We start from the raw sequence: 15,287 nt of genomic DNA, 5'->3' as shown, positions 1-15,287 counted from the left end.
ATGCGCACGCTGAGAGCTCAAGGTTCCCGGAGTCTAGAATTTTATCCACCAGTGAAACTGCGGAAGAACCTGGCAAGCTGACACAACAACCAAATACCAAATAATGACAACCGGATACACGCAAAGACATACATTAGTATACCATTTCAAAAAGAAAAAACACTTAAAAACAAAGACAGAGACACAAATGGTGGTGCAGGCCTATAATTCCACCTCCTCAGGAGGCTGAGGCAGGAGGATCAAAAGTTGGAAGCCAGCCTTGACAATTTAGCAAGACTGTCTCAAAATGAGAAGTAAAAAGTATTGGGATGTAGCTCCATGGCAGAGCGCCTGGGGTCGTTCCCAGAATCACAGAGAAGGAAGCGTCTGGTGCTCCTTGCTCTTCTGTATTTCTGCCACCCACCATCAGCACCAAGCTCTCCCAACAAGCTCGGCCACGGACTGACAGGGACAGCGGGCGGGGTGGAGAAGACGGCCATGGCCGAGCCACACTCGCACAGTCACACAAATCAGCCAGCACCTGACCAGCTGAGCTGTCACTCAGAGACCTCGAGGGGCCCCCGGCGCCCACCTTCTCGTCCTGGTAGAGCTTGTTGACGCTCTCCAGCTGGAAGCTGTGGCTGGACTGGATCTTGTCCAGCTGCTCCCGCTGCTTCTCCAGCTCTCCCTGGAACTCATTCTTCTTCAGCTCCACGGCGCCTCTCTCCGCGGCCGCCCTGCGCACCCTGCCTTCCAGCTCTAGGATTTGTTTCTGCAAGGAGAGCACAGCGTGAGGCTGAGCAAGCCTTCCCCAGACAGGGCCCTGACCCCCAACACAACCCCCAGCACACGGGTACCCAGCCCGCACCCAGGCTCCAGGCCTGCATCCATCTGGGGAAGCAGCGCGGGCTTTGCTGGAGAAACACTGCTCCAGGCAGGGGAATGCACCTCCCTGGGCTTGCATGCCCTGTACAAGGTGGAGACACAGCCCACTCCTCCAGCTCAGGCTTACATATACTAGAATATTCTGTGCACTGTCTGCCCTCCGCTGAACTACCCAGGCTAGTTCCTCTTCCCCGCTAATGGAGTACTTAACTCTTTTGTTTTCCTGAGACAAATATCTTGCTAAGTTGCCCAGGCTGGCCCTGAATTTGCAACTCTCCTGCCTCAGCCTCTTGAGTGCTGGGATCACAGGCTCGTGCCATCACCTATTTCAGCACACAACTCTTTAATCACACAGAATTTGAGAAAGCTCATTTCTCCAACTCCAGACGCCAAGACCTCATCTGCCTATGAAACAGGGGCTCTGGGAAGGCCGGGTCGTGGCCCACAACTCTAGCAGGTGAGGCCAGTGCCAGCAGGACACGCGGCCAGGTAGGAATCTGCACCTCACCACGTCTCCATCCACCCCAGTGCGCGGGGAACACGAAAGCCCAGCTCTGCAGGGTTTGTGTCAAAGGACACGATCTGTGAACAGTGCTGAAGGAGAACAGCTATCCTGACACTGTCCGGTGGGAAGTGAGACGTCACCAGGCTGTCAGCTGGGGCCGTGACCTCTGAAACAGGAGCAGAACTGCGTGGCTCTCAACACAGTAAGGGCCCCTGCTGCCGAGGAGAAGAGTCTGAGGGTGGATGGTGACCAGGCCGCATCAAAAGCGGGGATTCTCACACACATGGAGGGCTAGGCCCCAGGGTGGGGTGCTCGGAACCAGATCCAACACAAGGCTGGGACGGGCGCAGGCATGCTATTTGCTACTTCTGCGCTGGGCAGATCGAGCCTGGGCTGCGTGAGGTACAGACCTGGCCAAGGAGAAGGTCTTTGCTGTTGCTCAGCACAGCCCCGGGCTGTGATGGCCACAAAGCTAAGTTCTACTACCATTAAATGACGACCACAAAGACTGGGACTCTCAAAAGCACATTTCTTATACCTTTGCTCCAACACACCGCCAACAGTGCCTTCTGCTACTTCCTGTGGACCGAAGGACTGGGGTGTGGTCAGTGCACCTCAGCCAGCTACCTTCCCAAAACACCCAAATGCTCAGCTGAAGAGCACAGAGGCTCCAGGAACAATCCCGGACAGGATGGTGGGAGCGGTCGTCTGCCCAAAGCCTTCCAGCCTCAGGGCTGGGGTCAGGAATTCACAGGCCCAGAGCTCTCAGTGCAGTGCCCAAGGAGTGCAGGCCTCGGGTGACACACAGCTGATCCTGAGACCAGCCACAGCACCCTCAAATCCCCGATGGCATCCGGACACACACTCGAACAAAATACCTGGAGTTCCACACTCCGAGAGCTGGCGATCCAGTAGTTGAATCCTAAGACGATGATGCAGGCCACCAGGGCGGCCAGCAGGAGGGGTGGGGACTTCATGCTTCGACGGCCATTTCCCAAGCCCATCATCTCAAAACTGGGCTGTGGACCTGCCAGAGAAAACAGGGCATCAGCTTCAGCAGCGTCACCCAGCGGGCCATACTCCCTTCTCAGGCATCACCCAGGAAGTGCCCCCGAGGCATGTGGGCTCTGCTGCGCAGCACACGCTGACTGGAGGCCGCACGGCCCCACTTCTCTTCCGCACACCCCTCGTGCACACGGCGGTGTGAGTGGAGTGCCCCCCCAGTACAGTTTAAGAACTGATCGTGCCTGTGAACAGTGAGCGCAAACATTAAATGCTTTCACATCATGTCAGAAAGGCGCTCCGTGTTCCCTACAGAATCAATCTCGGCAAGGCAGGGTTTCTAACCTCAGGTAGGAATGCAGCGCTCCAGCCAGCACCACACCCTGTGGAGGGAGCCTGAAGACCTGCGGAAGTCCCAGCCAGAGCCACTGCGCGCACAAGGCCAGACAGCAAGTGGTCCGACTTCACAGAGGCCACACAGCAACCATGTGCTGGGGATGAGTCCCGGCCAGGGCACAAACACCCTCTGCTTAGGCTGGCACACAGAGGCGGCCAAGTTTGTACTCGGGTCTGGCTGGACAGAAGCACCAGTCTCCAAGAACAAGGAAGCTGCTTTTCCCAAAGGCTTCCGCTAAAAAGCCAGACTAAGCAGAGCTTTATCAGGGCACAGGAGGCCACACCATGACGAAAGGCTCCTGAGACAGCTCGACTTGTGTGCCAGGCACCGGGGGTGAGGGGGGGGTTACGTGGGGGCGGGAAAGCGGGGAGGAAAAAGCAGAGGGAGAGGAGGAACAGCAGTGTGTTCATCATTTCCTCCACTGCTGGGAAACCACCACCCACAAGGCCACAAGGAAAGCAGAGGTTCGGTCTGGCTCACAGTTTCAGTGCCTGGTCGCTGGCTCCCAAGCAGGACAGGATGGGAAGGAGGCTGGAGGAGGAGGCGCACCTGGCGTTAGCAGGAAACAGAGAGCACCCGGAGGGAGACGCACCCGCCGAGGCACACCTCAGTGACCGCCTCTTGCCACCTGGCCCCACCTCCAACCACACCTGGGGCTACTCCTCCAGGGTGAATCCAGGAGGACACAGCGCCCGGACCCCATCACCTTCCAAACACACCTCGCCGGGGCGGGGGCACCCTAGCTCTAACCTGGGAAGAGGAGGAGTACAAAAGCAGGGATGGGGAAGGACAGGAAGATGAAAAAGGGGAGGAGGAAAGAGGAGCCACAAAGGACTAAGGGGCAGGACACAGTTCGCACTGGAGAACACAAGAGGGCCGGTAAGGGCCATCTTCACCCCATAGTCTACCGTGCCACCCAAGGGTTCTTCTCTCCTAGCAGCCGGCTCCGAGTGCGGGAGCTAGCGGCACCAAGCAGCAACAATCCAGTCGTGGTGTCTACAAAAAAGCACCCGGCCACGGCCACGGGTAGACGGTGTCCACACATGCCATTTTCACCAGCTTCTGATCTCAGGATACAAGAGGAAAGAATGTTTTCAGTCCAGTGGTACCAGACACCAGCAAGTGTGGTCTGCACTGCAGGAAAGTGATGGCACAAATACTGACCTTCCACTGGTTTGGATCAAGAAAGGATTTTTAAAAAAAAATTCTCCTTAATCTTTTTTAACATAAACGTTAGTAATACAAATAGGAGAACTACTGCACGCAGTAAAATAGAAAGCTACATCACCCTCTTCCCACCCGAAGTGGAGGGACATCCCTCTGTCAGGGGCCCTCAGACTTCAGGGACATGGGCTCGCCTGCTCCCCACCGCAAGGCTGAGGTTTAGGGCGAGGTCAGGTGTCGGTGTTTCCTCATCTCCCCAGCTGGTTCAAATGTGCAGGTGCACTCTAGCTGTTTCCTCTGCACTACCTTTAGTTTTCATCCAAACAAGACCACACCCCCTGCTCTGCAAACACAAGGGGAAGAGGGACATCCTGCTGCCCTTTTCCGGCAGCACAAGGTAGTGTGCTCCACTGTATCGCACCAGCACTTAGCCCGTCTCTAACAGAAGGTTGGGGTACCCAGCACACTTCCACCTGTCCTGCACGTACCCCCTCACACTCCCGCCTCCTGTGCATACACAACGCCTGATCCACAGTTCTGATCTCCAAAATGTTCTAAAAGCCCTGAGTTTTAAAAAAATTTTTAAACCAAACCTGACCTACTTGGATCCAGGTCTAATCAAAACTCACATTACTTCTCCTTTTTAATCTTTCTCCCTTCCTGTGAATATTCAGACATTTCATTACAGAAAGATTTTTTTAGAAAATATTTTCTGTCTAGTTGGTTGAAGCTTTAGGCAGAACGCAAGAGCGTGGTTTCATATTTACATTTAAATTGTGCATCCATTTGGAATCCCATTTTCACATCAAAGAGTAAAGAATATAGTTCCCCCCCAAATGGCCAACTGCCCCTTAAAGAATAATCTATTTTACACAGGGCCCTGAGTAGCTCCCTCTGTTAACACCAACTTCCCCACCGGTGCAATTTTAGGTGGGGCCCACACAAGCGCTTTTGCCATTCCAGCAGACGGGAGCCGGGGTGGGTGTGCTGGAAGTTTGATAGCAGAAAACAGTTTGGGTTCTCTGGCCTCCAAGGGACATGTACGGTTGATCATTCAATACTCTCCGCCCTTTAGCCACTCAATAAAACCTCCCTGAGCCTCCCCCAACCCCGAGTCACATTTTGTCTTATAAGCCAATGATAAGTTTAGCCAGGATGTTGAATTGTTCGAATTAAAAACGGCCACAGCCTGCAGGTTCCCTGACTTTCCAACTTGTCTCGAGCCTCATACCATAGAAGCACCCCACAGGGATTTTCGAGGTCTGGCTCACTCAGGTTCCTCATTTTTCTGTCAGGCGGGTGCCCCCAGCAGGCCGAGACAGCTCCCGCCGCGGCCAAGCCTGAGAGGCGTTTTCTGTTATCTGTCTGGTGCAGTGCCTTTCCCCACCTGCTTCTGCCCACTCCTGGTCCGCACTGCTTCTGACACGGTGGGGGGAAAGTGTTACAGGACTCTGGCCGCTGATCTCTGGCACAGGCAGCTTGAAGTGGTGCTGAGGACAAACTCGAAACCAAGAGCCACCGCAGAGCCTGGCCCACCTCTCAGGAGCCTCAGGATCTGCCTGAGCCCCAGGACCCTCCCTGGGCTCTCAAGAGGATTAAATGAGTTCAGATGTGAGGAGGCCTCGGAACTAGTGCATCTGACACATCACAGTGCTCAACAGATGCTGACCATTATCACTGGGATGGAGAGATGAAAAGCAGACCCGTTCTAGGTTCAGTCTTCTCCCCCACGGATGAGGGGGCCCCTCACGCACAGTCCCCTGCTGTCTGCACTCCCTGCCTCTTCCGTCCCTACAGCAGCCTGACAGATGGACGGACAGACGGACGGCTATCACCACACTGACAGCCGACACCCGAACCACAGCCTCGGAAGGAACAGAGATCTGAGAGACCCCACAGGGAGGCAGTGTCCAGCAGACAGCAAGGCGGGGGCACCTGTTGGGAGCAGGGCCACGGGGGAGAGGCGGCCACCACATGTTCCGCCTGCCAGGCCCCATCATTGGCTTCCGGCACTGAGAGCCACCACTGGCCCAGCGACGCCAGCCGGAGATCACACAGAATGTTTTCATAAGAGAACAGAGGGGCTGGGGAAGCAGATTCTGTGGTGGCAGGGCAAGGCGCTGGCTTCAGTCCCCAGCACCACAAAGAGAAGGAGGGACAGAGAGGCAGAGAGAGGACCCCTACTGATGAAAGAAATGTGTATGAAAATGGACAACCTGTCAAAGGCATGAGCCCCTGAACTACTTACTATTTTCCTCTTTAAAAAAAAATCTTTTCACGTGGAGTTTCTCATCACCGCCACAGCCAAACACACGAAGGAGTTAGGTCAGAGGTGCGAGGCCGAGCAGGTCCCTCGCAGCGTGATCCCAGTCTTCGAACACAGGAGGGGCCTCACTCCCTGCTCACACCCAGCTCAGCACTGGGGCCGCCCAAGCAAGCGCACCGGTGAGTGAGAGGTCTGCACTCAGCCTGCAGCCCTGCAGCTAGTGCTGGACTCAGCCACCAGCTTTCTGAGCACTGAAAATCACTCTGCTCCTCCCAAGAGTGTCTCCAGGCCAAGGGTCAGCGAGCTGCCGCCACCCTCATTGCTTGTGAGTAAAGGTTCACAGAAGGCCTCTGCAGCTGCTTCCTGGCTGCAAGACAGAAGGGAGCGGCTGAATAGAGACCTCAGCACAGGTCCCTTCTGAGGTTCACACGGAAAGCCTCTGGCCAACTCCGCCCATCCATGCAACGCTTAACCTGCTCAACAGAGCTGCCAGGAAGTACACAGAACCCGCTCCTCACACGGCCTCAACTCGCAGATATAAACCCTGTGTGCCCCCCACCGCTGGAAGTTCACAGTTTCTGGAAATTAGAACGTGAAAAGTGAATGTGCACATTTAATGCTGGGCGGTAGAAACAAGGAAAAACAAGCTAGGAACATGAAAATAATAAAGTAATACTCTCTTGCTCAATCTAGCACTTGGAATCTGCTAAAGAAAGGCCAGCCCTACTGGTCTCTAAGGCCGTACCTTGGCAGGGGTTATGGAATCCTCTCTTAAGCTCCGTGGTCCCCAACTGTAGCCTAAGGCCAAAGTCTGCCAGCCACCCACAAGTGAGGTTAAACGGTTAAAAAGTTCAAAGAATAGTACTTCATGACGCATGAAAATTATACGAAATTAAAAGTTATGCCCACAAATAAAGTTTTACTGGAACATAACTATACCTGTCCCTTACCCCACACACCCCATGGACAGCAAGCTCTATGCCCTTCTCTAAAATGGCCCAGGACTTGGATGTACATTACACGCTTCTTCTCTAGACTGTTTATAGCACCTCATGACCCATAAACATTATATAAAGCGTTGTTATGCTATATTGCCTAGACAATGACAAAAAAGGCCGGTACCTGTTCCATATGCAAGCATTACTTTCTTGAACAGTTTGATCTGAGGTTGGTTGAATCTGCAGGAGCAAAACTCAAGGAAATGGGCCAACCAGGTATGTTCTACGGCAATGGGGTTATAACCAAGTCGACAAATTGTAACCACTTCACAAACTGTAAGGGCCACGTCGCAGAAAGCTCACCCATACCTGCTTAGTTCAGCGGTCTCACAGTGGGTCCCTGGATGAGCAGATCAGCAGGCTGTGCCTGGAAATCTCTTAGGAATGCGATGTCCCGGCCTAACCCAAATCAGAGACTCAGGTGGCGCCTGGCCAGTGTTTAAAAGCCAAACCCGGCAATGCTGGGAGTGGCTGAGGCCAATCTGCTCGCTCTGGTTCTGACTGTGCCCACTCACCGTTAAGCACCAGAGAGGCAGTTCAGAGAAGATGCACCGTTTATTCTGGAACAAGCATGTGCGTTTCCCTACCACAGGGAGTTAGCTTTTTGTTTTCCTAACTCCTTCCGGTTTATTCCACTACTGCCTCCCACTGTCCATGTGCACAGCTGCAACAAACATATTTTCCTAAACCTCCTCTACTACTGTCTGCCCTACAAAAACAACTTGGAGCCAACCAATTATGGACTAAAACCTCTACAAAGTGTGAGCTAAATAAACCTTTCCTCCTTTAACTTTATGTATTGGGTATTTTGTCACAAGAAAAGACAAACAGTAATAGAAAAAAAAAAAAAAAAAAGGACAAACCCAGGTCCTGACAGATTCACTGCTGAATTCTACAAGAACTTTAGAGAAGATCTAATGCCATTACTCCTCAAACACTTTAATGAAATTGAAAGACAAGCAATATTCCTAAACTCATTCTTGGAAACAAGCATTACCTTGATACCAAAACCAGAGAAAGAGCCAACCAAACAAGAGAATGATAGGCCAATCTCTTTAATGAGCACAGATACAAAAATCCTCAATAAAATACTGGTAAACAGATGCAGCAGGCCAGGCATGGCAGCACACACCTGTAATCCCAGCACTCAGGAGGCTGAAGCAGGAGTATCTCCACAAGTTTGAAGCCAACCTAGGCTATGAGGTGAGTTTAAGGCCACCCTGTCTCACAAATGGCCCCCCAAAACCCAAAAAACAAAAACAGATACAACAAATCATCAAGAAGATTATACACCATGACCAAGCAGGATTCATCCCAAGGATGCAGGGACATTTCAACATATACAAATCAATTAATTTAATACACCACATTAACAAAACCAAAAATAAAACTCACATGGCCACCTCAATAGATGCAAAAAAAATAAACATATGACAAAGTCCAACACCCATTCATGATAAAAACTCTAAAGAAAATTGGAATAGAAGGTCCTTATCACAATCTGATACAACCTGTCTATGACAAAAAAACACCCAACATCATACTGAAAGCTTTTACTCTAAAGTCAGGAACAAGACCTGGACGCCCACTATCACTACTCCTGTTCAATACAGTTCTGGAAACATCATCCAGGGCAATTAGACAAAACAAAATAATAAAAGAAATATGGATAAGAAAGGAAGAAGTTAAATTATCATTATTTACTGATGACATGACACTCTACATAGAAGATCACAGAAACACCAATATTCTTAAATTTAATGGCCAAAGTCACTAACATAGCAAGATACAGCTAACACTCAAAAATCAATAACATTCCTGTACACAAATAACAAACGCACTGACAGAGAAATTAGGGAAACAACACCCTTCAGAATCACATCAAGAAAAACGAAATGTGTAGAAATCAGTCTAGCAAAGGAAATGAAAGACCATTACATAGAAAATTACAGTACTTGGAAAAAGGAAATCAAAGAGGATATTAGGAAATGGAAAAACGTCCTGTTCTTTGGAAGGCAGAACCAATATAATGAAAATGGCCACACTTCCAAAACTGTTATACAGATTCACTGCAATCCCAATCAAAATACTAATAGCATACCTCACAGAACTAGAGGAAACAACCTTAAAATTCTTACAGAACCAGAAGAGACCTGGAATAGTAAAAGCAATTCTGGGCAACAAAGGAAGGCGGTGGGCATCACAATCCATGACAAAGTTATACTACAAAGCTACCATGATAAAAATAGCATGATACTGGAAAAAAAAAACCATACCCAAGGATCAATGGAACTGAGTAGAAAAGCAGAAACAATACCAAGCACATTCAACTACCTTATCTCTGACAAAGGGGCCAAACACTTCACTGGAAGGAAGAGAGCCTCTTTAATAAATGGTGCTGGGAAAACTGGCTTTCCTCATGATGAAGGTTAAGCTTAGACCCATATGTCTCACCATGCACTAAACTAAAATCAAAATGGATCAAAGATCTAAATATTAAAACAGAAACATAAGAGCTGGGGATATAGCTCAGCAGCACAGTGCCCTGTTTGGCAAGCGCAAGGTCCCGAGTTCAATTCCTAGTACCAAAAATAAATAAACAAATAAATAAATAAAACAGAAACATAGGTGTAAGCAAAGATTTCATGAATAAAACCCTGACTACACAGGAAATAGTCCAAAGAATCAATAACTGGGATCCTATCATAGTAAAAAGCTTTTGCATAGCAAAAGAAACCACCAACAGAGTGAAGAGACAACCTACAGCATGGGAAAAAAGATTGTACTAGCTACTCCACAAAGGACTAATATCTAAACTATATAAAGAAACTCCCCAAATTTAAAGACTTAATCCCAAAATGGGCATCTGAAATGAACAGATATTTCTCAGATGAAGATGTACAAACAACAAAATAAATATATGAAAAAATGTTCAACATCAATGGCCATCCATAAAATGCAAATTAAAACAACATTGAGATTCCATCCCACTCCAGAAAGAAGGGCTACCATCAAGAAATCAACCAATATCAAATGCTGGCAAGGCTGTGGGGAAAAAGGAACCTTTCTTCATTGTTGGTGGGAATGTAAACTGACACAACCATTATGGAAATCAGTATGGAGATTCCTCAAAAAACTAAAATTAGAGGTTCCACATGACCCAGCTATTCTCGTCTTGGTTACTTTTCTCTCATTGCTGAGACAAAATACCCAACCCCCAAAATGAAGGAAGGAAAGGTTTATTTAGCTCACAGTTTGTGGAGGTTTCAGTCCATACCTGGCTGGCTCCGAGGTAGAAGGTAGCAAAGCAACAAGAGCAAAGGGGGCAATGGCAGCCGAACAGCAATGCAGCCAGAGCAAAAGGGAGGAATGGCGGCAAGCAGCTTCTTTCCCTGCCTTACTTTGTAAACAGGCTACCCCCACCTGAGGGGCGGGTAGCTCTCACATAATCTCCCTGCCTTCCTCTTCCACAGGCTCAGGATGTATATACAAAGTAAGCACCCTAGCTTCCTGCTGAGTCACTGAGCCAAACCTCTAGACTCCCCAAGTTGACACAATGTATCAACCATAACATCCCCTTCTTGGTATCTTATCCAAAGAGTTAATAGCATCAAATATGCATATATATTGTTACGGCTTGGGTCTAGATGTCCCTCCAAAGCCTCATGTGATAATAGATGGGAGTTTCAAAGGTGGCTGTGGATAGCACCACTCAAAGACTTGTAGCTTGGATGACATATAATGGAAGGCTTGCTGCTTCACTGTCTCTTGCTTGCTTTGTCATGAACTGTATCTCCTCTGCAGTGCCTGTCTGCCACGCCACTATGCTTTGGAACCAGCCAACTATGGACTGAAACCTCTACAAACTATGAGCTAAATCCTTTTCTCCCTTAACTTAGGGGTGTTGGGTATTTTTGTCTGAGCAATAAGAAAAGTAACCAAGATATGTATGTTTATAACAGCACAGTTTCTAATAGCTAAATCTTGGAAACAGCCCAAATGCTCATCAACAAAAGAACAGATAAAGAAAATGTGGTATTTATATACAGTGGAGTACCACTCTGTCATAAAGGAAAAACTTAAAGCATTTTTAGGTATTGGATGTACCTTGGGACCATAATTTTTTTTTTTTTTTTTGGTACAAGGAATCGAACTCAGGACCTTCCACTTGCCAAGCAGTCACTTGGGCCGCTGAGCTATCTCCCTGTCCCGGGACCATAATTTTAAGTGAAATAGATCAGACACATGAGTTTAAATATCACATTACTTCTCTTTTATGAGAAACCAGAGGGTAAATAAGGAGCAAAATGGAAGACAGATATTGGGAAATAGGAAGAACTTGTTCAAATGGGAGGGGAACACAGGAGGGGGGAGAGGAGAGGGAAGGAAGTGAAAAGGGATTAAAAAGAAAAAAGAATGGAAGGAAAATGGAAACAAAATTTTTGTAAATGGGGAGGGGAAGAAGGGTCGAAGGGAGGGGAACAGAATGGGATAGAAAGAATTGTGATATGTGGATACAAATTCCCTACAATAAAGGTGATCATTACGTATGGTAAACATGTACTAAAAAAAAAATGGGGTAGAAACTCTCCAGTTTTGATAGCGCTATAGTCATAAATTAAAGTTTAAACTTTTTTTTTGTCTTTTTGAGACAGGGTTTTGATATGCCATTCAGGCTGGACTTGAGCTCACTTTGTAGCTCAGGATGGCCTCAAACTCGAGTGATCCTCCTGCCTCAACCTCCCAAGTGCAGGGATTATGGGTAGGTGCCACTACGCCCAGCCTAAAGTGTAATTTTTATAAATGAATTGAACATTAGTATATGGAAACTCTGTTCCTTCTAAGAATTTAGAATTATCCACCATACAATATGAACAGTGCTAATGTACTGATCCTCACCGCATCCCTCTGCAGAGCAGGAGGTGACGGGGATGAACAGAGTCACCACACCCTGGCTTGCACCACCAGCTCATGCACACTGGATGCAGACATGCAGATTATAACTAAGCTAAGCCTCAGGAGGGATTCTCTTATATGAGAATCCCGAAGTATAAAAGTGTTCAAGATTTCCATAAAAAGCACAAGCTATTCTAATAAAAGGCAAAACGGAATCATGGCTGGCAAAGAAGATACTTCATAATGACTCAGTTTGTAGGAACCATGTCCCAAAGTAGGAATTATGATCATATTGTCCAATCTGATGAGAAATAGGCCCAAAACACTCAAAGAGAGAATATTAGAAGTATTTTACCTCCAGTGTCATTAAAAATGAATCCTGGATTTGAAGTTATATTACAAAGCTACAGTGACAAAAACAGCACTGTATTGGTAAGAAAACAGACAGGAGGATCAGTGGAACAGAACAGAGGATGCAGAAACAACCCCAGGAACATTCAACTATTTGATCTTTGATAAAGGAGCCAAAAACACACACTGCAGCAATGATAACCTCTTCAGTAAATGGTGCTAGAAAACTGCATATCCACACGCAGAAGAAGATGGAGTCTGAGCCCATATCTCTCATCATGTACTAAACTAAAATCAAGATAGATCAAACCTAAATGTCAAAACAGAATCATGTAACCTGCTGAAAGATAAAATAGGTAAAACTCTTGAAATCACAGGCAGAGGCAAGGACTTTCTGAACAGAACTCACAGAAAAAATGCTGAGAAGCAACAAATGGAGTGGTATCTATTTAAAAGGCTTCTGCACAGCAAAGGAAACAACCAACAGAGTAGAAAAAAAACCCTACAGAATGAGAAAAAGTGTTGCCAGCTACTCCTCAGACAGAGGACTCATATCTAAAATATATAAAGAACTCAAAAAAATTTGACTCCCCACTAAAAGACTCAATTGAAAAATGGGAAAGTGAAATGGGCACTTCTCAGAGGACGAGGTACAAATGGCCAATAAATACGTGAAAAATGTTCAACATTGCTGGCCATTACAGAAATGCAAATTAAAACAACACTGAGATCCTATTATTTTGTTTGAAACCCCCTATCATTTTTAATGTCCTTCCTTTGTTTTGTTTGTATTTTGCTATTGTTCTTTTTTTAACTATTCTCTTTAAAATAAAAAAATAAAAAAAAAACTGAGATTCCATCTCACCTCAAAAAGAATGGCCATCATCAGGAAATCAGATAATAACAAATACTGGTGAGACTGCAGGGAAAAAGAAACACTTCTAAACTGTTAGAGGGAATGTAAACTAGTAGAATCACTATGCAAATCAGTGTGGAAATTTCTCAAAATACTGAAGCTAGAAATTCCATTTGACCCATCTATCCCCCTTGTAGTGACATATGCAAAGCTACGTTTATAGCAGCACAACTCATAATAGCTAAATCTTGGCAGTGCTTATACGTCTGTCAACAGATGAATGGATAAAGAAAATGCAGTATTTACGTACAATGGAGTACTGCTCTGCCATAAAGAAGAATAAACTTGAGATATATGCAGGAAAATGGATGCACCTTGAGACCATAATGATAAATGAAATAATCAGACACACAAGCTTAACTCACATGGTTTCTCTTATATGAGAATCCCAAAGTATAAATAAGAGCAAAAAATAAAAGGTAAAAGGAGGCAGGGATACAGAACTGTCTCAAAGGGGAAGTGGAGGGGGAAAGGAGGCGGGGGAAGGACTGAAGATGTGTAGGTGTACGAGGAGTAGAAACCACCGGAAGTGGAAATTATGCATTGCACACACGAACTAAGAAAAAAATGATCTGAGAACAGAAACAAAACAAAGAATCCAGACCTCAGTATACACTGGGCCTTGAGATACAGCACAACCACCGCGGCACGCACATATACACGGCATGTAACTTACAAGTAAGTCGCAAACATACAGAGAAATGAACAAAAACATTTGGGAGTCACGGAAAATTACAATATAAATTACTGTGATCAGATCACAAAGTCGCTACACACATACTTTCTATCAGGTACTAAGAATTCGAAGTCCTATCAATCAACCCTTAAAGCCTTTAAAGGAAAATAAGGTGAAAATTGAAAATCCGAGAAGGCGTGATTTCTTTTTTTTTCTAAAAGTGTGAGAAATTTCAGAGTGATGCCCAGGACGGGTTCTAGGGTTTAAGAAACACTTCCTACACTTCAACCCACAACAGCATCGGCGACGTAAAAATCTAGAAAACGCACATAGTCTATAAGAATGATTTTGGAAGACAAGAGAAATACCACTCACACTTTCGTAAGCCGAGAGCAAGCCATTCCTTCTACTTTATTGCAGGTGCTTAGGGAAAAAACTACGGTTTTTAACGAAAAGTATGGATGTTATTTCTTATGTTAGAGCATTAAAAAGCGACTGAATCTTTCCATAAAGCAACTTTTCTCAAAGAGAAAAATAATAACAAAAATACAACAGAACCCAAGCCGAGGCCCCACAGGGCCACCCTTCCCAGCTTGGCAGGGGCAGACTGTGCCGGGGCGACTCTGCGCCCGCGCGGCGGCAGAGGGTCTCCCGGGGTAGGGACACTGGCAGCTCAGGTCCTCCCTCTTTCCTGCCCATTCAAAGAGGAAATGCAGGCCTTTCCTGCAGCCCAGGATCCAAGAGCAACAGCATCCTCGGCGCCGGCTCCCCTTTCCTCTCATTTCTTTCCTGTTCATGCTAAGTCTAATTTTAAAATGTGAAAAATATGGTAACCTCTCCACAGAAGGCCAAACACATTTTCCACGCTAACCTCTCCGCCTGGAGTGAAGGTGCACGCCTGTACTCTCAGCTGTGCGGGAGGCTGAGGCAGGAAGATCAGGAGCGACCCCGCCTGGGCAACTTTGGGAGACCCTGTCTCCCAAGTAGAAAATGAAACGAGGGCTGGGGATGTAGCTCCGCGCAAAAGTCCTAGTTCAATCCCCAGTGCGGGGGCAGCAAGGGAATCTGCCCTGCTCTGAGGGTTTCCGGTCTAAGGAAGACGCTGGTCCGGCCTCTACCTGCAGAGCTGAGTCACCGCGGGCGGGCAGCGCAGCGGGTCGGCGGAGGTCGCGCCGCCCCCAGAAGGCCAGAGCCAGGCCCCACCGCGAGGAGGGGCGCAGGGCTGCACCCCACCCGCGCACCCCGCGCCCCG

At 47.5% G+C, this 15,287-nt stretch overlaps 1 protein-coding gene across 8 annotated transcripts in view; it reads right to left on the bottom strand.

Annotated features, from left to right (window-relative positions):
* The window catches only part of Golm1 (golgi membrane protein 1), a 63,158-nt gene that overhangs the window by 43,052 nt on the left and 4,819 nt on the right, over positions 1-15,287 (bottom strand). For 2 of the 8 annotated variants that reach the window (XM_013515955.1, XM_013515958.1), the window contains exons 2-3: positions 2,248-2,396; positions 572-751 (exon numbers count right to left, since the gene is read on the bottom strand). In XM_013515955.1, coding sequence (XP_013371409.1) covers positions 572-751; positions 2,248-2,376 — 309 coding nt within the window. In that variant the 5' untranslated portion in view covers positions 2,377-2,396. Of the gene's footprint in view, positions 1-571; positions 752-2,247; positions 2,397-3,248; positions 3,347-6,180; positions 6,566-7,505; positions 7,596-7,711; positions 7,929-10,473; positions 10,495-15,153 lie in introns of those variants that run through there. The other 6 variants (XM_013515957.1, XM_005387922.2, XM_013515959.1 and 3 more) reach the window with 6 other exon arrangements.

This window comes from Chinchilla lanigera, unplaced genomic scaffold, assembly GCF_000276665.1.
Source record: "Chinchilla lanigera isolate Chin_1 unplaced genomic scaffold, ChiLan1.0 scaffold00031, whole genome shotgun sequence".
Taxonomy (NCBI): Eukaryota; Metazoa; Chordata; class Mammalia; order Rodentia; family Chinchillidae; genus Chinchilla; species Chinchilla lanigera.
This window is presented reverse-complemented; position numbering and strand designations above follow the sequence as displayed.